General features: G+C 37.3%; 1 protein-coding gene across 4 annotated transcripts in view; it reads left to right on the top strand.

Moving 5' to 3' along the window:
* EFNA5 (ephrin A5) overlaps positions 1 to 20,965 on the top strand; it is a 203,834-nt gene extending 182,869 nt beyond the window's left edge. For all 4 annotated transcript variants that reach the window (XM_083883267.1, XM_083883266.1, XM_083883268.1 and 1 more), the window contains 3 exons: positions 14,877 to 14,942; positions 15,329 to 15,409; positions 20,578 to 20,965. In XM_083883267.1, coding sequence (XP_083739393.1) covers positions 14,877 to 14,942; positions 15,329 to 15,409; positions 20,578 to 20,699 — 269 coding nt within the window. In that variant the 3' untranslated portion in view covers positions 20,700 to 20,965. The remainder of the gene's footprint in view (positions 1 to 14,876; positions 14,943 to 15,328; positions 15,410 to 20,577) is intronic.
* Positions 20,966 to 22,448: the final 1,483 nt, after the last annotated feature.

Consider the following 22,448-nt stretch of genomic DNA (forward strand, 5'->3'; position numbering starts at 1 on the left):
ATTTTTTTTCTGTGCCCTTTCATGAAGAAACAGCTTTTTGAACTTCAGGCATAAATTCCTGATAGTTTTATATCGGATTTGAAATGAAAGTATATGGATGAAAAAAAAAATCACTTTAACTGGACTTCTTAAAAAAAATTCTAACAACTGTGGGTTTGGTGCATCTATATTTTAATGGACTCTGTCTAGGCTTTAGGACACTGATCAGAAACATACCTAAACACACAATTGAAAGAAAGCAACATCAACAAAATTAACCAAGGCAAAACAAACAAAAAAAATCCCATACCAACAAAACCTACCATTTAATGCCATGGTAAATGCAGTTTCTGTAACTTTTTAAAATTATTATTATAAATTGCACATATGTGTCCTCTACTCTATTTTTCCTTGATCCCAGTCCAAAGTAGGTAAAATAAATAGTACTCACTACAGGCCACATGTCAGAAGTGTTTAGCATTGCCAATTTGAGTCATAATTTTAGGAGTACTTAGCTGTCACTTAGGTATCTAAATAGTTGGCCTGATTTCTAAAATGCTTTGCACATGAAACACAGAGTTCTTCTGAAAATGTGATGTCTATTGTGGATTGTAAACATCCTGAAAGCATGTCAGTAGGTTCTTTTGAATGGTATGATTGTATTTTTATCAGATTTTTGTGTTGTGTGTTGTAAGTGCAAATACAGTATTATCATCAACTTGACCCCCATTTCTGATCTGCCATATTCAAGGACTAAGACTGTCTTGTACTCTTAGCTGTTCCTTCATTTCAACTCAAAATGCTTCTCTTACCTTAGAAAACATGAGTCATTATAGTGTTGATGTGGATGGACTTGAAAGCACAAGGTTTCTTTTAAGGACAAAAAAAGTCTCAAAACTAGATTTTAAATATTTATCTTTCAAGAGTAAGGGTCTCTAGATAGGTAATACCTTAATCAGATGGAAGCATTTAAATGAAGTGACCAATAATAGTGGGAGCTGGAATACTGCCCTGTTCTTGGTCTTTTGCTCAAGGGCCATCCCCACAGAGGTAGTGGTGACAAGGCTGATACCCTCTCCTGGTTTGGAGGTACCCCACTGATTTAACAACAGGATTTCCTGTAGGTCTCCTGTCACAAATTGTTCAGAAGAACCCTGGATTGACATCAAGCTGATGGGATTTTTTTTTTTTTGTGAGCCTGTGGATGGGGTATATTGTCAGCTCACGTGTCTTAGGTGCAAAAAGTTTTGAGAAAAGTAATTCAAAACTCCCACATTTTTTGTGAGCCATTAATGACCATGACCTGTGGCCCAGCCATATGAAACTCCTTCTCCCCCAAGCAAGTGCACATAATTTTGATAATTGGACCTGAAAGTTCTCTTTACAAGTGCCATCACCTTTGGATGGCCTATGTGTCACTGCTCAGGCTTGGCCTGAAAAGCAGAGCTAATGAAGGAGTTTTCCAGCCCTTGGTGCATCTGTGGCACTTGCTCTCCCTGCTGTGCTATGTAGTGCACTGGACGCTTGTTGGCAACTTAATATTTCACGCTGCAGGGAATTGAAATGACTGAACAGACAGGAGAAGAGTTTTATTTGCAGTAGCCTGTGTATCCCTAGACTATGATTTGGCATAAAACATCTGCTTCATGATCTGTTTCAAGGCCAGCTCCCTTCTGCCAACAAAGGTTATGACTTCAGGCAAGCTGTGCCTTTGCTGGTGGGGGGGAGATATGCCTGAAGACTTGATTTAGTCAGAATCAAAGCATTCTGACACAGAAATCCTTATTTCAATTATTCTGAAAAGCAGACAAATATTCAATGTATCAGCATATTAACCTGTGAGTAAAGGAGGCCTCTGAATTTTGTTCTGTTTCTATAAGAATTTGATGTAAACAATATCTAAGTGTATGTGAGGCTAGGAATAAGCTTGTGTTATTTTTCTGGTGGTAAGAGAAGTGACAGATCCTCTACATGTACTTGCTTAATGAGCAGAGTCAGTAAGTAAATCTATCAGTTTCAGCTACTGTTTTGTGCATATTTTCAGTTTGCAGAGTTAATTGTAATATTGATACAGTTTCTGTTAAAGTCTTAGGAAATAGGTCCTATTGCAATATTTGGAGATAAATTGATGCATTAAATATTTTCTTGTATTCACAGGGACCTAATTTCTGGGGGTTTTGTCTCCTGTCAAAAAAGATCATTTTTTCAAAGACTGATACAGATTTCTTTGCAGAACTGTCATCTTGATCCACAGTTACATACCTACAAAAAGAGTCCATGTTATTTCTTGCAATAACATAGATAGATTCAGTCTTTATTACAGTAAGTAGCTTATTACTGTCTATGTACTTCACTGCCACTGGTGCACAATCTTTGCAATGTTTGGCTGGCTTTCCTCCTCAGAAAAAAATCCTTTTTGTAGCTTTAAAAAAATAGTAATTGAATATTTGCATATCTCCAAGGAGCCATGCGGGTTAAACACAGCATTCGTCTTCTACTGTTCTTAGGCTGCTTTTGGTTTAGGACTAAGAACTATTGCTTTTATGAAGCGCCTTTTTCTATAAAGTCAAAACCTCACAGCAGTGCACAGAAAGCCAGTGCTATAAAGGAGCTAAGTAGAGTCTTTAATAGAGAGAGCTAGGTTGTAAGTGTTTTTGTTCCTATGGAGCAGATAGATTTGGTTCCATCTGTTCCATATTCATAACAAAAGAGCTTACTTGCAGGAGGACTGACTTCCTGGGACTAGCATGGTAATGATCTTTTCACCACAGATTGAAAGGATCTGAAAATGGTCACTTCAGCTCAGCAGAAAGCAGCTAGCACTGATAGCACTTCAGACCTGCTATTTTTCTCTAGCTCTCTTTCAAGGGTTCTGATGTCCAGGTGGAGACCAGGGGCAAGCAGCATTCCTTGGGGCTCAGTGTTGGGACTGTGGCTGTTTAACACATTTGCCAGTGACATGGATAGTGCCAGCAAATTTGCGGATGACAGCTGCAGTTGATGCTCTTGAGGGAAGGGATGCCATTCAGAGGGACCTCAACAGGGCTGAAGTGGGCCTGTGCCAACATCTTGGGGTTCAACAAGGCCAAGTGCAAGGTCCTGTACCTGCCTCAGGACAATTTCATGCACAAATACAGGCATGGATTGGAGAGCATCCCTGAGTAGAAGGACTTGGGTGTGTTGGTTGATGAGAAGTTCAATATGACCCAGCAATATATGCTTGCAGCCCAGAAAACCTATTGTTTTTTAGGTTCACCACAGGAGGCACGGCCAGCAGGTTTAGGAAAGTGATTCTCCTCCTCCGTGCTAGTAAGATCCCATGTGTGTACTGTTGGAGTAATTCCACAAAGATGATCAGGGGGACTGGAGCACCCCACATTGAGAGAGAGATGGGGTTGTTCAGCCTGGAGAAGGCTCTAGGAAGCCCTTACAGCAGCTTTCCAGTGCTTAATGAGGGCCTGTAGCAAAGGTGAGAAGGAATTTTTACAAGTGCATATAGTGATAGCACAAGGGGGAACTGTTTTAAATTATAAAGAGTAAGTTTAGATTAGCTATTAGGAGAAAACTCTTTACTCAGAGAAAGTGGCAAGGCACTGAGGAAAGCTGGCCAGAGAAGTTGTGGATGCCCCATTGCTGGAGGTGATCCAGGCCAGGTTAAGGGGGCTTTGAGCAGCCTGGTCTGGTGAAAGATACTCATGCCCATGGAGGGTTGGTGGTGAGAGTGGAACCAGATTATCTTTAAAGGGCCCTTCCAACCTAAAGCATTCCATGGTTTTACGAAGATGCATTTTTTTAAATAAAACAAAACAAAACCATAATCCCTCCTCCCTTTGCTGTTCATTGTCCCCCACCCCATCAGTCAGTTCTGCATTTGAGAAGTTCGAGATGTTTTCTCAAGAAAACATGTTACAAATACAGAAATAATTTTTCTTAATTTATCATGGTTCTAAAGCAGAAGTGAAAAATTATTTACTGCCAGTCTGGGTTCTGTTTCCTGAATTTTTCTCATGATCTCTTCTTTCTCAGCAAGAATATTCTGTGAAGAAGAAATATGAAGTCCACAAAATGTGTGTGAAAGTTCCTTGCTGGGTTTCATAATTAGGACGCTCCAGTGCCAGCTTTGATTACACACCTCTTGGGCTTTCAGGAAAAAGAAATTCCATTTTCATCCAAGAAGAAAATATTCCTGTCTCTGCAGGGTATTTCACAAGGGCAGAAGAGAACAATGCAGGAACATACCACAAGCACTTTTAGGTGGCTAAAGGACAAGTTATTCAATGACCCCTAAGAAGTGAACTAAAAATTTATAGACATCTTAAAAATTATCTAGGAACACAAAACAAGAGCAATCATTCTGTGCCGTTGGTTCTGAGTATGCAGTCTCTGGAAGAAGGCTTGAGGTCCCCAGGTTTACAATTGTCCTGGATGGATGTGGTGCTGGAATGTGCTGGGCTCCACACCTCTCTGTGCTCCAGGATGCCTGGTGTCTGAGGCAGCTGTCAGAGTGGGACAGGCATGCCTAGCTGGTACTGCAGCATCTGTGTAGGCATACTCAGGGGTGTGTTTGGCCTTCAAGCCAACAGTACCATATTGTATAATGCGTAGATACGTATGAAGGCATCTGCTACCCTTGCTGCTGAAGACTCCAGATCAGATGGTACACACGTGTTTGCAGATATGATGCTTCCCCACACCCCAAAGTGAGAGATGTGATCTCAGATATGGATTTTTTTGTTTGTTTGTTTGGTTGTCAGTTTCTGAGTTCTGAAAGTTTTGCTGCAGCAACTCAGGGAGAAAATCCATGAATTTCAATTACTCTTTTCCTAACTAAGGTAAATGGTAGAGTATCGAGATTTCTTTGAAGAATTTCAGGGCATGGAACCTTCTTTTAAATGTGAGAGGAAAAAAACACCTGGTGCACACTGTCATGAAACTTTTCCAAGCTACCAGAACTATATCCAGTGCAAATGTTTGTTGATGTAGATTATCCTGGAGCTGAGACACATGTGATCTGTGATCTTCATGATCACAGAAAGTGGGATAAGGACTGGTAGGGCCACTTTAATAGTGTGAGGCTTGAGTTTTCTGCACTGTAAGGAGTGAAGACGCCACACACATTACATTAGAAGCACTTAAATTGAACAATGGTGGACACTTGTGTGGGTGATAGAAATTAATTTGGTGGAATTCTTATCCATCTCTTTTGAAGTTAGTAAATGTCAGCAAGGTTTTCCAGTAAGTTGTTTTGTGTTGTCCTATATTGTTTTCCATAGGTATGGTCTAACATATGAAAAACACCATTAGAAACTGCTCAAAGCATGATTGTAACCGTTCCTTAAATGATTAACATGTAAAAAGTAGAGAAATAAGCTTCCTGTGCAGTAGTGTTTGCTTAGATCAGGAAGTAACAGATAGAAAATAGAGATAAGAATTTCCCAATCTGCTTAGTCAGGTCATTAGTGTGAAAAACAGTCTTTTCTGGTAGAGAGGTAGAGTTCCCTCCTCACTTCTGAGAACAGTTGTTAGAGCATTCAGGAGGAGAAAAACTCAGAGGTACCCGTTTGTTTCAAGTCTGATGCAGCATTCATTGCTTTTAAAATCTTTTCCAAACCACCGGGGCTTTTAAGTCCCAGTTATGGAAAAGTGTACACATATATGTCTAATTTTGAGTTCATCTGGGAATGATCACTGGGAATAAGGCTAAACATCCTGTGGTATACATTATTCCTTTAAAAAAATAGGCTCAGAAGGAAATAATTTGTGGCAGAATAAAATGAAAGGTTAGCTCTCCCATGAGTGTCTTAGACTTTCCCACAGTCACAGTTACAACAGGCTACAGTCCTTTTCTGGCATAGATGAGACATGTCAAATTCCTAACAAGTTCTCCTTGATGAGCCTATGGTTATTCTCACATAGTTTGGCTTTTTAAAATATGGATTTCAAAACATGAGTAAGACCTGTGGTATTGAACACAGGCTAGATGAGTGAAAGACAGAAGCAAAGATGTGGAAGTTTAAATAAAAATGCTGTTACCTCATACACTGGACAAATTTTGACTGAAGAGAAAACTTCAGCTTGATGTGTTCCTGAATTTTTCATGGTAAAGGTTCACAAATTGAAGGGTTATATCCATTCTAAGGACTGGATATAAATTTCTGGCTTGTATGATAGAACGATTCAGTAGCCATCCCCTCTGCAGGACTTGAACAAAAACTGAGAATTCACATGATAAAAGTATACTGTTATTAATACAGTGCTGGCATCTGTTGTGTCTGTACTCAATCTGGCCTAGGACTGTAGTAGGTATAATGAAATAAAAGGTCTCTGCCCTGAGACTCCTGATGTGCCATAAAAAGAGCTTCAATAACAATCAACAAGCATGTGTTTTCCAAACTTTAGCTTTCCTAATTCACCTGGTTTCCATCCTGCAAAATTTTGGGTTTATCTGTGTAAAAGGTGCTGCCAAGGTGATATTAGAACTTTTCCAAGAGATAAACCTTCTGAAATCTTTTGAGCAAAGGTATTATCTGTAAACAGTATGTTTGCAAACTCTAGTGCCTGCATGTGCACTCAAACATTCAAAATTGCATTATTCTCACTTACTTTGATTTAAATTTTAAACCCCTCCACAACCCCCATTTTGTGCCTTTCCCCTAAATTTCTCCTGAAACTTCTTGAAGATCTTTTTGTGTCTTTACATCTTCTCCCTCCTCCACAAGACATAAACAAATTTAATTGCCTTGAATAAGTGATAGCAAAAGACATTCATGTCTATGTATGTGTTCACAACTCTAGAAAAAAATAACAGGTAAAATTAAATTAATTCTTTTGTTTATGTAAACAGACAGAATTTACAAGTACAGCATGGAAAGATAGAACACTTTCTAAATATTTTTAAGATAGTGGGAAGCCCATGAAGATGGACTAGAATAGAATCCTTCCCTCCTCTTTAATTATAGTGTCAGCAGTGGTAAAGCTAGTAATGGATAATATGAAGTCCATTAAAGTATATGAGTTTAGTAACATGATACAATACCCACAAATTCCATGTGGGTGAACATGTTGCTTTAAAGATCAAAAAGATCTTTACTTTACTAACAAGACTATAATGTCTCTTCAAAGGATTTACTTGTGTCTGGTTCTTAGAGATGGAAATTAGCAAACTGGATAGCCTGCTTGAAGAAAACCATTTTATTTTTAGTGATACCAAGGGAAAATCAAAGTACAAAAGAGCTTATGGAAAATAAGAGGATATATTTTTCTCTAAGTGCTTTATTTGATAGTATTAACTTGTTTTATTAGCAATTTGCTCTAATACAGTCTTAATGTAGTACAATAACTGTGTTTGGTTTTGTTAATGCCACTGAAATCAGTAATGAGATCTGAGGGGTTTACTTCATTCTAGTTAATAAGTGTTGGTTTGTTGCAATACAAAATATTACATCAATCATTTGTATTGGGCTAGTGCAGAAATATTAGCACTTATTTTAAGTTATATAATACAGTTTGCATTTAAGAAAGAGGAACCTTTTTATATGAGAGAAACGCCTGCAAATATTTCATGTGGAAGCAACTATATGGTCTGTTTTTCATTCCTATCTCCCTATATTTCACCGGAACTTACATGCAACTAAAAGTCCATTCAAAGTAAGATATGCTTTTCATTTATTTCCAGCAGAGTTTTGTTTGTTTTTTAATGAGAAGAAACACCACAGAAGCAAAACTGATTCAGTTGAGCTCAAGCTGCAGTTAGATGACAGCTTCACTCTAAATGTAAAGGTTCTTGCTTTTATGAAAAAAACCAAAACTCTTTGCAAAGAACTTTGAACTTTGTTTTCTTACTGGTTCAAGGCTCAGTTCAGAAGAACAGTGCAGGCAGAGTTGGATTTTCCAGCATCAGAAACATAATTTCTGTCAGACTCTTGAAGGTGTAAAGGGTACAGGCTGCCCTGCACTGAGGTTTTGCTGAGCTCAACTGGACTCAGTGACTTGGGAGCACAGATGATAAAGGTATAAGTACAAAAAGCCTTTGGACTAGATTCAAAGTGTTGCCTCATATGAGCCCTGAGCTGCTGTGCACCTCTGGTGGCGTCCAGCACTGATGAACGATGCTTTGGGTTGCTTTGATATTCTTCACTAAAAAAGTCTGACTCCAGTACACCAGCCAGGCCAGAAACAAGGCTTGTCATTAAATTCCCCCCTAGAGGAGAAAAGGGACCTTCCTGAGAGAGACATAGGGCTAGACCATGCTAAGAGGAAATACTAAACAAGTGGCTTAATAAAACTTGAAGTCCATGGTTTATGTCTCCTAACACACATGGCTGGATTTTTTTATATGATTTTGATACGAAACATATTTTCAGTCTCTACAGCCTTCAACCAGATATATAAGCTGCAATGGATTAGAAAATGCAAGAAAAATTATATTCTTCCTGGCCAAGCAGTTGCAGTGGGACAGTTAATTCAGCATTAAGTGCAGAAACAGTAACATTGTATTGCTTTCTTCCAAGAACTCTCACTAAAATAGCATTTGTCTGGCAACTCATTTCCATTTACTAGGCTATTTTTAGTAGGTCTGAGAAATATAGTCACTTGTGAGATAGGCCATAATAATCCAGTGGGTTTACACATTGCAATGCCAGTGCAAATTATGTAAAAGACATTAGGAAATAAATGTAGCATTTCACAATCTGTTTGTTGTGGACATGGCTTTTATCAAGTCTTTTCCCCCATGCTGTGCACTTTGTCATTTATATTTTGAATGAAATGCAGAGTATAAGTCTGTGTATGTGTGTGGACATCTATCTATACTCATACAGAGATCATTGCAAAAATGAAATACAGATGTAGCTGAGTATGCAAGAGTAGTGCAAAATATGCATTTGTATTAGGTGTCCTATTAATAGTGTGGAGTATAAAATATGCAATTGGAAATATTAGTAACCACACTACTTTTACTTGTACTCTTATTTGTTTGTTCACTTATTTATTTATTTTGTTTCCATTTTAAGTAATTTTTAAATTTGAGTTTATGAGTCTTGTTGGCAGTCCAGGGCCAAGGGGTTTTTCAGTTTAGATTGCCTCTCTGCAGGCTTGAGATTTCTGCATCTTTAAGTTGCTCAGTAATTTTTTTTTTGTGTTCTCATCTTGGTTATTACTAAACACAGAGATGATAGAATTGGCGAGAACAAAGCTACCAATAAGTTTAGTCATAATTTATTGAGGAATTGTGCTTAATTATTAGGTCTGAAGAATGACTGAGTCATAAGTCATTCAATATTTTAATTTTCTCAGAACGGAGTCATATGTATGCTACCAGAACAAAGCTTTTGCTGATGGGTTGGAACGAAAGAGCAAGCATGCAAGGACTTTTAATTTAAACTCAAGTATTGATGAAAGGTTTCTGTAAGAACAGTATTTACCTATTTTTTTTAAGTGTACAGACAAAAATGATCTATAAATCCTTTCAAGTAACTTACTTTTTGATAAATAATTTTTGAAAAATCCTTTATTGTCCTTAGATATGGGTCTTACTTCATGTATGCACACAGAGGAGTGTTTTATTGATTGATTTAATTCTAGCTGACTTTTTCAGTTGTACCATTTATGCAAATTTTAAACTTTTTTTCAGTCTAAACTGTGAGAAGAATATTAATAACTAATTCTGCATTTACCTGGCTAATTTGCATACATTTGTGTTGTATGGTAAATCACATGAAAACCTACTGGGGAAAGGCTGAGCTCTTCTAACAACTAATAGGCTATTTTTTTCTTCTGACTTGCACAAATTGAGAAATATTGCCTGTGGCAAACATAATGGAAAACTGCATTTTTAATGCTTTCACACATACTCATTTCTGTTCAAAGAAAGAAGCAGATGACTCTTCTTAAAAATAAAACTTTCTAAAGCTCTGTAGGTGACACAGGATATTGGATGTTAAAATACTTCAGGTTGGCGGAGTTATGATTTGCAGGTTGTATAAGGTTACCTGGGTATTGGATTTGACTAATGGGAGTGCTATTGTGCCTGAAAGGGCTAGAGGCAAATCACAGCTATAAATATTTTCTCCTGAAGAGATTGTCTGTAAATTACAGGTCTAAGAGAGTGCAAGGACTGCGTAAACGTGGGTTTCTGATCTACAACATCCAGCATCCTGTGTACTGGGCTGCTGCAGATTCTTTCTTTGTGGTGTTTCTCCAGAAACACCCTCTACAGAAGTTGTATGTGCAACCCTTTTGACTGGCCAGTAAGTGTTAGGTATTTACTCAAGCTGTATGCACATGGCATCTTGATTTATTGTGCTGGAAAGTTCAGAATTGATCCTCTATTGACTTCCCAGTCTGAAACAATACATCTGTTCAGTGGTTGTGGTTGGGAAGCACTTATCAGTGCCGGAGTTTATGTAACAGAGGGTATTGCTAAGAGTACGTCTGCAACGAACTGAGGTGAGATCTTGGCATGATTTCTCACTTCTTGCTTACAAGGACACCCTGTGTGCTGGACTTCCTAGCTGACAGCAGAAGAAGACATTCATCACATTTTTCAAAAATGCAATGAGAGCATTGCCTTGTCTCCTGTGTTTCATGAACAGTGCTTTTTAATCCCTTCAGAGAATACTTCAAGCAAACTGGTAATAGAAGTTGAAATACAACATAGTAAGAGAATTGCCATCTGCAGAGTATCTGCAGAGGCACAGCATCTGCAGAGGGTGTTGTTTTTCTTCTGCATAGGGAAAGGATGCTGTTTACCAGTGTCCCCCCTTCTAAACAAAGGTGCTGTTGGAGTGCCTTAGATAAATGGAGTGCTATTTCCAACTGAACCAGTTTTGCTTTCTAATAAGGCCCACAGTGGCTTGTGCCATGAATGTTAAATGTCTTTGTAGTGCTAAAGGAGGATTTGAACTGCATTTGTGATTCCTTTTTTTCTCTGTATCTGGATTTGCATTTTAGGGAAAAGTGCAGTCCTGTAATTAGAAAGTTAAGAATGAGTGAGGAGGCAAGCAGAGGTAATGACTGAGTACATGTGAATATCAATAAATGAGATGGTTGAGACACTTTAAATGTGGCAGCCTGATAACCTACTTCTATGTTAGAAACTTAGCCTCAGGTATTTGCCAGCCAAACTGTTGCCTCTCTTAGGAAAGGAAATAATTACTGCTTTTGTCACATCAATAGCAGGTTCTGATAACTAAGTTACTTTTGAAATATTTATTTATTTATTTATTTTTAATTTGCTTGTTGTATTTGCTGATTGGTCCATATAGTGATGACTCCTCTAATGAGTTTTTGAGATTTATCATAGTAAATTGAACTGCATAACTGTTTTCTGTATATGTTACTTTTTTGTTCTCTATCTGCAGTCTTTTGTAGTCATTGAATAATTCTGCTAATTGTTACCAGGCTGAGGAAGGACCTAACCTGTTATTTATATCTAATATATTAGTAATGTACCATGTGTTTTCTAGGCGAGAACTACTTAGAAGTGAGATGAGGGAGTTGTAAAATTTTCTATATATATTTAAATATAGCTAGCAAATACGGAAATATTTATGGTTTGGCTGTAGATGAGGAAAGAATAATTTTCATCACTCTCTTTCCTTTCCTTACAGGGTATAAAAGTGGTAACCAGAAGCGGTTTAGAGACGAGAAATTTTCCCATCTAATTTGTCTTTATAGGCTGTTTTTGGATCCAGCTTGGACCTAGTCCTGTGTACAGTAGTTCATTGTATGTTTTTTTTCCCTAGTTCAACTAATGTAGATGGAATTCTCATCTGAACAATAGAGAGCTCATGACTTAAATTTTTTCTCAGTTGTGGAATTTTCCTATTTAAAAAAATAATGAAGAAACCACACCAGTTATTTTTATAATCATTGAGATGTTTTCATATATCTTGTGATTTCAGAGGGATTTTAGTGTTCATTTTCTTCTCACCTCAAGTCTTTGTGTAACCATGAGGTCTAAAACATTTTCTTTAAGAGAGAAGCCCAGGAGATTTTCTTGAAGTTTCTGATAAAGGTGAGGTAGGGCAGGGGAGGTACGAAGTATCACAGAAATTGTAATAACATATAGGAACTAGCAAAAATTCAGAGTTCCTCTTCTGTTTTCCATTGTGATTCTTCCTGACACAAACTGAACCAGTCAGATCTTTTCTAGTCTAATATCATTAATGAAAAAAAAAGTGCATATGACCTATTTGGTTCCTTATAAGGGGCTTTTTTCAAAGGTTTTTGTTTGTTTGTTTTGCAACAAGGATTCAATTACCTTTTTTTTTTTTCTTCCTTGGGAATTCTGACTTTTGAAATGGAAAATGTTACTTGGGACAGGTTCCATCAGCATCAGAGACTTCTTGCTCTCAGAACTGGGCTGTGTTTTATAGCTAATATAGCTTTAAAATGGGCAAGTATAAAAGCCTTGTAGCAAAGCCTTAGGGTCTAAACTGATTTCGTTCAGGAAGGAGAATGAAATTTCTCATTGTATCACCTAGGAATGACATATTTTCTTATGCTGTAGCTAATTTCAGTGGAATGTAGCAACAGCAACAATGGTTTACCCGAGAAGCAGCTTTTGCAGATTCCAGCTGAAAAGGAGCAGTTCTCTTTCTCCTTTTCTCTTTCTTCTTTTTTTCCAATGGGTTAAACATCTGGTCATTTAAAACAAAAACTAACATTAGTGAATTTTTTTTTTTTTTTTTTCTTTTAAGATGAAAGGGAGAAAGGAAGAGGAGGGAGGGTGGAAGAAAAGAAAGGAAGAAAGTAAATTGATTGCAGTCATGCGTCTTGGCAAACAGCATTTAATTTCTCAGGAAGGCCAAAGAGGTTGCAATGTATCCCTTCATCACCTTGGTCTTGGTTGTTAAGGAAGATGGAATTGCTGAAAAATGATACTTAATTTTTTTTGGTAGTCATTATTATGCCTTCTGAAGGTGTAAAACCCTGATTAAAGAGGCATCTTTCTGTGTTTACGGCAAATATTGACAATACATAATTTGAAGAAGAAAAGGACTATTTCATATTTCTCACTAAGATTGTGCCAGTTTCTGGAATGATGATTTAAGTGGAACTATTATAGTTGCCTTATAGGACAGTTCTTCATGATATAAGAGAGTGTAAAGACTGGTGGAAAATATTTCAATAGTGAATGGATTTTAATTTTTTTTTCTCATGAACATGTCAAATCACTGGCTGTTATTTGCTTCTATGTGTGTGCAAATATTATTTGAACATATGAACATCAGTGTACAAAAGCATTAATTTTCTGATTTTCCAGAAAGAATAGATTTTATTTCCATACGGGATATTATTAGCTCCTAGCTATCCTAGCTAGTCAGTGGTATTCTAGTTAGTCACTGACTGACAGACTATTCTGATAAACAGCAGTTTAAATGAGCAAAACGTACTTATTTTATGGACATAAGCAAGAGCATATATGCATCAAAGCAAAAACTTGCCTTTAAATGAATGTGTGCCTTAATGCGCTTCTGAAATAATTTCTGGGCAGAAAAAAACTGTCAGTGATAAATTTACTGTAGGGATTCAGTTTTGTCTTATGTTGCAAATGTGATTTTCACCTTTATCCTAGTAATTTAGTAATGACTATAGGATTCTTATCTTTTGAGATATCTACAACTGCCTGTTTAGTCTTAAGAAAATAATTAGCCAGTTGAGTATATTCCATGAGGACCACTGAAATGACACCGTTTCCTGAAGGTAGCCACAGAGTGCAAATATTGTGCCCTAAATAACACAAAAATTACTGTAAACTCAGTGGAGTTTCTAACTTGGTAAGATGCTATAGTCAAAGGCAGCCATTAACTCTTAACTGCTTGGCATTGTGAGGGAAAGCATCACTCCTACATGCTTTTGTGTTTTAACTTCAAGAGAGGAACAATTCTTCAAGAACTTTCAAGATGCAGAATTACAACATGAGCTGTATCAGATTCTTTACTTTGCTCCTTTTTTGTGTTTGTACTGAATTTGCTAGTTCTTGGCAAGTTCTAGGAAAAATCTGATGACTGCCCTGCAAGAACATCATTGAAGACTTAAGGAATTTATTTCAAATTAGTTGAGGAGCTGTTCAGGTGTGATCTTCACATGAAGACAAAGAGTTCATATGTCTATGTCTAAATCATTTTAATTGTTTGTCACACAGAAGAACAGAATTTATAAAAGTGGACGAAATAAGGGTAAACAGAGAAAACTAGCATCTTGTCAGCCCAACCACCTTTTCCAATAGTGATTATTTAATGCAAAATGCAACTCATTCTGCCCTAATACATAGATTTTGAATTCAATGAAAAAAAAGCTACTTGGCAGTGCTTCAAGTAATATTTTTTAGCAATGGCTCTTGAGGAGTTTTCAAGAAAAAAAATGTGAATGGTCTTTCACAAGTGAAAATCTTCACACCCATGTCAAATTGCTTGGTTGTGTATTGTGGGCCAATGTGCAAAATCAGAATTGCAGATATTGAGGAAATGTACCAGTGTGTAAATATTGGCAGACAGTGCTCTATGGCCTAAAATATCAAGGTTAGCTTTTCTCTGAGTATTCTATATTCTGAAGTATTTTTTCAGTGTGGACACATGCATTATAGCAAAAACCATATTAAACAAGCATTCAAGAAAAAGGTGTGGAAAGGTGAAAAGAGATAATGAAACATTGAAAATAGCATGTGCTCTGTGTAAAATGATAAAGAAATTAATTTGAATAAAACTGCAGTTATTTTATGGTTTTGGATAATCAAGCTACTTTGTGCATTGAAGTCCTTATGTTCAGGGATTGAAGTGTGTCCAGTCCTTCAGATAAAGGGGAGAGAAAAAAACATTTTTCATCACGAAAGATATTTTGGATTTTCACTATCTTACTCTTCTGCTTATTTTTCCTTTTTCTTCATTTTACAGCTTCTGCGATCCCAGATAATGGAAGGAGATCCTGCCTAAAACTTAAGGTGTTTGTGCGACCAGCAAGTAAGTTCTTCAGCTTAAGCTTTTGAGGGTGGCCTTCTAGTGCCTGCTTTACTGTGTGATCTAGTAAACAACAAAGATGATTTTTTTATTACTGTTAACTCCTGTATCCGTTCTGTACATACAGCAATGTTTGTGTTATAAATTCTGTGTATTTTCTTATCATTTTTCATAAAGCTTTATTTGGCAGTTGCTAACTTGTTGTTTCTTGAACTTTGTACAAATGGAAGACTTATACTGGCATTTGGACAAGTGCCACAGACTTTAAAATATAAATATGCTTAATTATGTATGGTAAATAGAGAGAAAAAAAGAGAGGAAAAAGGAAAGTGGGGAGTGTAAGGGTGTTTCACTAACATATTTGGCTGTTATCTCTATTTTTGTTATAGACAGCTGTATGAAAACTATAGGTGTTCATGATCGTGTTTTCGATGTTAACGACAAAGTAGAAAATTCATTAGAACCAGCAGGTTAGTATGCTTAGAGAATCTCTTTTAACAAATGCGTGTATCCCTTTGGTGCTTCAGTACTTTTTTTCTTTTTCTCTCTGCATGCTTTGCATGGTAAAATTGCCCTGCTTTTGCAAATCTCCAGCAGTGCTAATACAGCTTATGGTATATTTCCTGTATCCTTGTTCAATGCAGGGAAGTAAAAATGTCGCTTTATTTGTTTATTTGGGTGACATGGTTTAGTGAAATTTGGTGTGTGCCAGTGTAAAATTTCTACCACCGTCCTGGAGCCACTGGGCCATCCAAGTCAAACACTCAGCATATTGGCAACACACTCTATTTACTAATCAGACCCAAAATTTTAGGAACAAAGTCAATGGGCACACTTCATTTGTTACGTGGTTATTGCCCTTTCAGAAAAACAGGACCACTACTTGTTGAATGCCAATGCATGACACAAGTATGCAAGTAACTGAGTTTTTGTTTTAAAAGAAACTAGTTCTTTAAAATTATATATAGTTGTGTGTAAACTTGGTTAGGCAAAGTATGATTTTACACATGTGCGCATACACACACTGGTATATAGATAAATATATAAATACAAATTCCTCTCCTGCTTTTGTTGAAGAAAACTGAGGGTTTGGTGGCTTTTCTTGCAAAATGCTGCCTTAGGAATAAGAGTGCTCCTCATCTGCCCAGGACAAAGTTACATTAACCTCCACTATGAATCAAGCTAACGTGTCTCCATGTGGAAAGTGCATGTGTATTGTTTGTGCGGCTGAGGCTTGTGACAGATAGAAGTGTATATAAGTCTAGTAGTATGAGTAACCTGAATGACTTAAAAGGAGTTGAAATTAGGTAGGTATGTAAGAAAAGTATTTGCAGTAGTGGTAGACTTGTTCATTTTATATGTACCTACACACTAGTCACTTACTATATTAAAGCCTCAATAATTAAACAGTCAAATACACAAATCATATCAGAAAATATTACACATATATTGTTTAATACATACCATAAAGAATAGATTACTGATTTTTTTTCTCTTATGCTGTTTGAATATGAAGCAACATTCTCTTTACATATAGAACAACATATTAATTTTTTGCTCTTTTTTATGTGCAGATCCTTTAATTAAAAATCATTAGTTATACGTAAGTATAATAAGGTTTTACAGTTTAGCTGGTTAAAATTATTTATCTGTGGATAAACAATAGAATTGTTTATTTTTCTTTAAAATAATTTTCAGATCTTTTTTAAAAATTTGGAGTTAATGAATCAAAGATGTTCTCTAAGTCTAAATGCAAGGATAGTGCACTTACATTGGCTATATTTGTACATTTATTTGCAGCCTTCTTCTACAGAAGACACTAGGATGTTCTCTCAGTGCCTCTACCTATGGATTTGAAACTCAGTGCACCTTTTTATATTTTGCAACTTGGTGAACATGGTCTAATTAATGTGTCTGATACTGCTTGCAAAAGAGATCATCTGCATAACACATGCCTGATTTTAGTAAACTTGCTAAATTTTTGTTTCAGCAGTGCTTCTCACTTCCTACTGATTGGCTATAACTAGCTAACATCATCACAAAAGCACATCATTAGAAAGCAGCAGGCAAACCAGGCAAGCAAAATCAAACAAAGAGCATCCTACCGTCTGAGATGAAATATTGTTTGTGTTATCAGGAGGAAATAATAGCTTTAATGAGAAGGTTTGGTACCACAAAATTCCCACTCCTGATATCCAAGTATATTTCTATTATTAATTGGGCCAGTCACCATTAGATAATCAGTCACTCTGAGATGTGCCAACTGCTGTTACATTTCTCTGTTGTTGGCCTATTAGGGTTGCTGCTGCCTTGGTGGATCTCATTGCATGTGTTCTGGTGTCTTGTACTAAATTACATGTCTCTGATGAGCATCTTCTGCTTCTGTGCTCTCCCCTAGCCTGCCATGGTCTTCTTCCACAGTAGACAGAAGAATCAGAAGGCAGGAGGGTCATGTTCAACAGATTACTCACTGTCACCTTTCTCATAAAAATCACCATTTGTGTGATTTTTGAACCGTTGTAACTTCAATGGTTTTGTTTAGAAATTTGTAGGAATCTACAGTGATTGCACTTTCACAAGTGGTGGAAGTAATTGGCTCTATTCCTATTCCTTCCCATCTCTTTCTCCTTAATAATAAAAAAGAAAAAGTCCTTTTAACAAAAATTGCAACTGTGCATATCTGAAAGTTATACCTGAAGTATGTGATGTAAGGCTGTGTGAGCTGAAAGTTTCATGGCTGTCAAAATATTTTTTTTTATATTGCTGGTATTTCCAGTGTTTAGTAGTGACCTTCTGGATTTTACTCAGGAGTCTTTTCCTCTTCATCAATTGTCTTCAGTGTTACAAATGAAGCAAAACCTTTTCCCCAAGCCTTAAAGGCTGTGCAATTATGACTCTGCACCTCCAAGGAAAATCATATTTGTAAAGTGATTTTCATAACTGCAGACGAATCGTGTTGTAATATATGAGTGCAGAAACCCTGTAACAGCAAACCTTGCAAACCTTGAGAGAAAACCCAGGTGATTTCTCGGAAGGAATACCTTAATGTTACATGGAAATTAATTATTCTGTGAAGAATGGCTTTATAAAAATGGCATCATAGAATGTTTCTGTATTTTTCATTTAAGAGAAGTAATCGTTTTAGCTTTAGTGCTTTTTCATTGAGTTTTTCAGCAGTAGCCATTGTTCCAGTTGTGGCAGTATCTGATAGTCAGAGAGAATGAGGATTTATTACTGCTATACTCTAGTTCTGCCCTATTGTGTTTTAGTGCTGACTCACTGATGTAATTAGGCCAAAATTGTTGACATTCACTGTTGCAAATTCAGACTTATTTGCAATTCTAGAGGTAGAAGGTAATGCACATTATTCTCCTGTGCAGTTCTTGTTCATCGGCTGTGAGTAAATGTTTCTAAATTGGGAAGAGCTGACTTTAAATATATGGAGGGAGGTAGAACTGACAACACAGGGATTTTTTTTCTCTGTAACTTCTTAAATGTGTTTTAATTGAGAAGCAGGCTTTTGTGAAGTACAATATTGCCATTGCAGTGTCACCATAGTGCAAGACTGTAACTCAGAAGTGAAATGTGAAACAGCTTTTGGTATTGATGACCACTGAAAGTAGCATTTTCAGAAGCTGGCAATCACTAATATTTTTAGATTCTTTTGGAATAATTCTGGAGGAAAAGTACTAGGGCCTTGTTTGGCCCCAATATGCCTGGGAGAGTCTCCTTGCCAGACATGATGTGGAGCTGCAACTTAAGCCATTCCAGCCAGACTTTCCCACTGGTGCCATAGGATCACAGAATGGGTAAGGTTGGAAAGGACCACTGGAGGTCATCTAATCCAACCTCTGTACACAAGCAGGTCCCCTAGAGCATGTTACTAAGGATTATGTCCAGATGGCTTTTGACTAACTCCAGTGAGGAAGACTTCCACACCCTCTTTGGACACTCTGTTCTACCCATACAGTAAAGAAGTTCCTCCTCTTCAGGTGTAACTTTCTGTGTGCATCCATTTCTGCCCTTAGCCTCTTATGCTATTGCTTGGTACCACAAGAAAAGATGTCTCTTTCTTACAAACATGAACATATTTACAACTAATCAGTGCTTGCTTTTCATACTTTTGCCTTGAGCAGCACTGAAACCTGTTGATAAGCCTTATGTGATTATAGCATCAATTAGTGCTGGAGAAAGTACATGTGATAAATTGCTAATTCAGTTTACTGTGCATCTTGCTGTGTAACTGAGCTGGGGCTGAAGAGCCTATTAACCTAAATTATGCTAAGTGCTCTCCTGATTTTGTGCTAGGTGTCAAGGGTAGGAAAGGAAGGGAGCTTGCTTGTAGCTAAAGCCAAGTAACATAAAAGGCTCCATGACAAAGCAGCATGGTGATCCCAGTGTCCTGACTCCTGCTTCCCTTAGTGCCTCTAGCTGGAACTGCTGAGGTCTCATCCAATGTAATCCTGGCAGTGCAGTATTTTGAGATGAGCGCTATGAGACAGAAACATCATAGACACATTTTATCTTTTATAAAATAAGGAGCTTATTGCATTAAGTAGGTGAGATGCTATTAATTTTGCTGGAAACTTTGGTGTTCTAAAATAAACTTACAAATATATTTTGAAGCCACTTCACACTTCCTAAAAAGGTTTGGCCTTTTCACTCAAACAAGAGCTGATTTTTTATGGCAAGCCTAAGACTGATTGCTTTTTTAATAGCTAAATTAAGTAACTTTGGCTATGGAGGGTATAAAGGCCTTTGCAGAGAAAAATACCACTGCTATAAAAACAGCAAAGCTGATTCTGAGTTTGCCTACCTTTTCTATTTTACAAGGTGTGGCTTTTAGACTGATCTTAAGCTTACAAAAACTAAGAAGGGCTTTATTATGTATCATATATTTAATATTTGCTACCTTTTTTTCTTCTGCTACTAATGCATAAGCATGTTTTCCTAACTCAGCTGGTTCTTTTTTCATTAGTTTTAGTAGCATATATGTAAATCCCTATGTTGTGTACCATGAAAGGTAGTGAGATATTCCAGATTGAGTATATCTTCTATGAAATTCATGCCTGTCATGAGTTACCCTTCAAAATTTAGTTTCAAAAAAGAAGGAATTATGTTACATCTCCTGCTCATCCCTAGATGCAACATACATCAGTGGGAATTTTGTGCATGGAAGGGCATGGGCTTACAGGCTGTCATTTCAAATTCAGGAGCCAAAATCTATCACTGTATAACAGGACTAACTGCAAAATTAATTCTGGGCATGTGCAACATTTTTGAAAACCAGGTGTTTTTATTTAGCTGCCTCCCAACTGATGTTGCTATTTAATGAGACATCCAAAGCTAGACCCGCAGTGTTTTGCTGAAGAGGAATCTTTCATTCCTCTATCTGCTGAAATCAGACTTACTTTCTGCTCCTCTGGTCTTCAATGGGAGTATTGCCAGTAAGAAATGCAGGACTTGGCCCCAAGTTGGTTACATAATGAGGTATTACACGCTTGTGGAAGTCAATGACAGGACAAGGTTCATTGCCCTATTTCATAAAGGCACTGAAATCTACTTACAGTTGTCAGCTCAGTGAGGGTTTATTAAGGATGCAAAATCTCATTGGAATGTATGCTTTCTGTTTGAACAGATGATACCGTACATGAGTCAGCCGAGCCATCCCGTGGTGAGAACGCGGCACAGACACCAAGGATACCCAGCCGGCTTTTGGCAACTCTATTGTTCCTCCTGGCAATGCTTTTGATATTATAGCACAGTATGCTCCGGCAACCTGTCACAGAAAATATCAGGGTCTTGGAACATCAAAGATCCACCTAACTGCTCATCCCAGGAAAGGGACTTTATTGTTTTTGCAGATGTCAAATTGTTATTTTTCCCTTTTCTTCTCCCTTTTAGCCTGAACTCAGCAAAAATTTGAAGGGGATAACTAGCTTCAGCGCCCACCCCTACCTACCCTGTGACTTTCTTAACCCCTCCACATAAATAAAAGGACTCCAAATGAAAATGCCAAACTATAATAGTGACACTAGTGATTCTTATTTTCCTCTGCATTCTCCTTTAAGAAGTCACCTGTGTTAGCTCACTGTGTTATCCGTATGTGGACGAGAAAGTGTAGTGGCAGACGCAGTCAGTGAGGGATAAGGAAAGCGAGTGAAAACCTGGGAGAGTCTTTCTCTGTGATACAACATTTATGCCTTCTTGTTTAGCACCATAAGATGGTCATGAAAAGCATTGTGTCACCGTGTCAGGACTGGAGGGGAGATATTAAGAATAGATATGACATAACACCATTTCCTCCAGAAGTTTCTAAATGAACAGGCTTCTGAAAGGGGAAGATGATGTTTCTTATAGGAATGTCTTGAAACATCTTTGACAGTAAAATTTTTGCTCACAAGTAGACATGCTGTCTTTGGTGAAAGGAAAAAGTTAGTTTTTAGGAATGTTAGCACACAGCAGGCAAGGTCAGATTTAGGAAACTTCACTGGGGGTGTGAGTGCCTCTGTTATTTCGTTTTAAGGGGATAATGCACACCGGCTTATTTTATTTTAAAACAAATCACCGTGGTGCTAAAATTTTTTTCTTGAAATGCAGAGGCACTTTTGAGAATAAAGTGACCTTCCCCAGCGCTGACTTAGTAGCTGATAGCCTTGGATGCTGCTCTGGGTGTTAATACATGCTAAAAGAGGACATCGGTGGCCAGAGGAAACATGTTTGGGACACAAGATCTCCAGTGTTCTCTTGATTTGTCTCTCCTGTAAGTTCCTCAGTCATGGGAATAAATCACATGTAGAAGAAGCCAGGGCAGTCTAATAGCATTGTTTGGTGGGGGGAAAGAAAAGAAGTGTGGAATAGGAATTCAATGTTGATTTTTTATCTTTTCCCCTTCCAGCAGAGTTTGAAGAGTAGAGGAAACGTGTTTATCAGCCAGAGATAAACTAGATGGGCTCCCAAAGACTTAACAAAATATTTTTTTAAAAATCCACTAGAATAGAAAATACATTATTTAGATATACTTTATGCTGAGAGTGAGTATATATGCTTGTCCTATTTAAACATGTGAGAGAAGCGGTAACCCTTGATGCAATTAGGAAATGGGACTGTCTTGTTTGATGGAATTAGGAGTGACCCTGTTTAAGAAATCTGAGCCTTGGCTAACAAAACTTTTAAAAGTAATTTGCCAGGAAGTGCAAGCCTTGGGGTACTTTTTGGCTAGGCTGCCATGAAATTTGGACTGCTAAACATAATCAGTGAAATTTCAGACCCAGACTGAAACAGAGCTTTTCTGACAAAAACTGCGGTAATTAAGTTAAATGTGAAACAAAACATGGAGCATATTAAAGCAAAACAAGATTTTTCTGTATTAATTATGAGGAAAAATTCTGCCATAACAAAATTGAGTGATGCCATTAGTGGACACTGCTTTGCAGGCTTTTTATTTTTAAATGAAGAAAAGCCTTCCAGAAGTTGAGGTGGGAGAAGGGAAATTGAATTTGATATGTA

The sequence above is a fragment of the Zosterops lateralis genome, assembly GCF_965231275.1.
Source record: "Zosterops lateralis genome assembly, chromosome: Z".
Taxonomy (NCBI): domain Eukaryota; kingdom Metazoa; phylum Chordata; class Aves; order Passeriformes; family Zosteropidae; genus Zosterops; species Zosterops lateralis.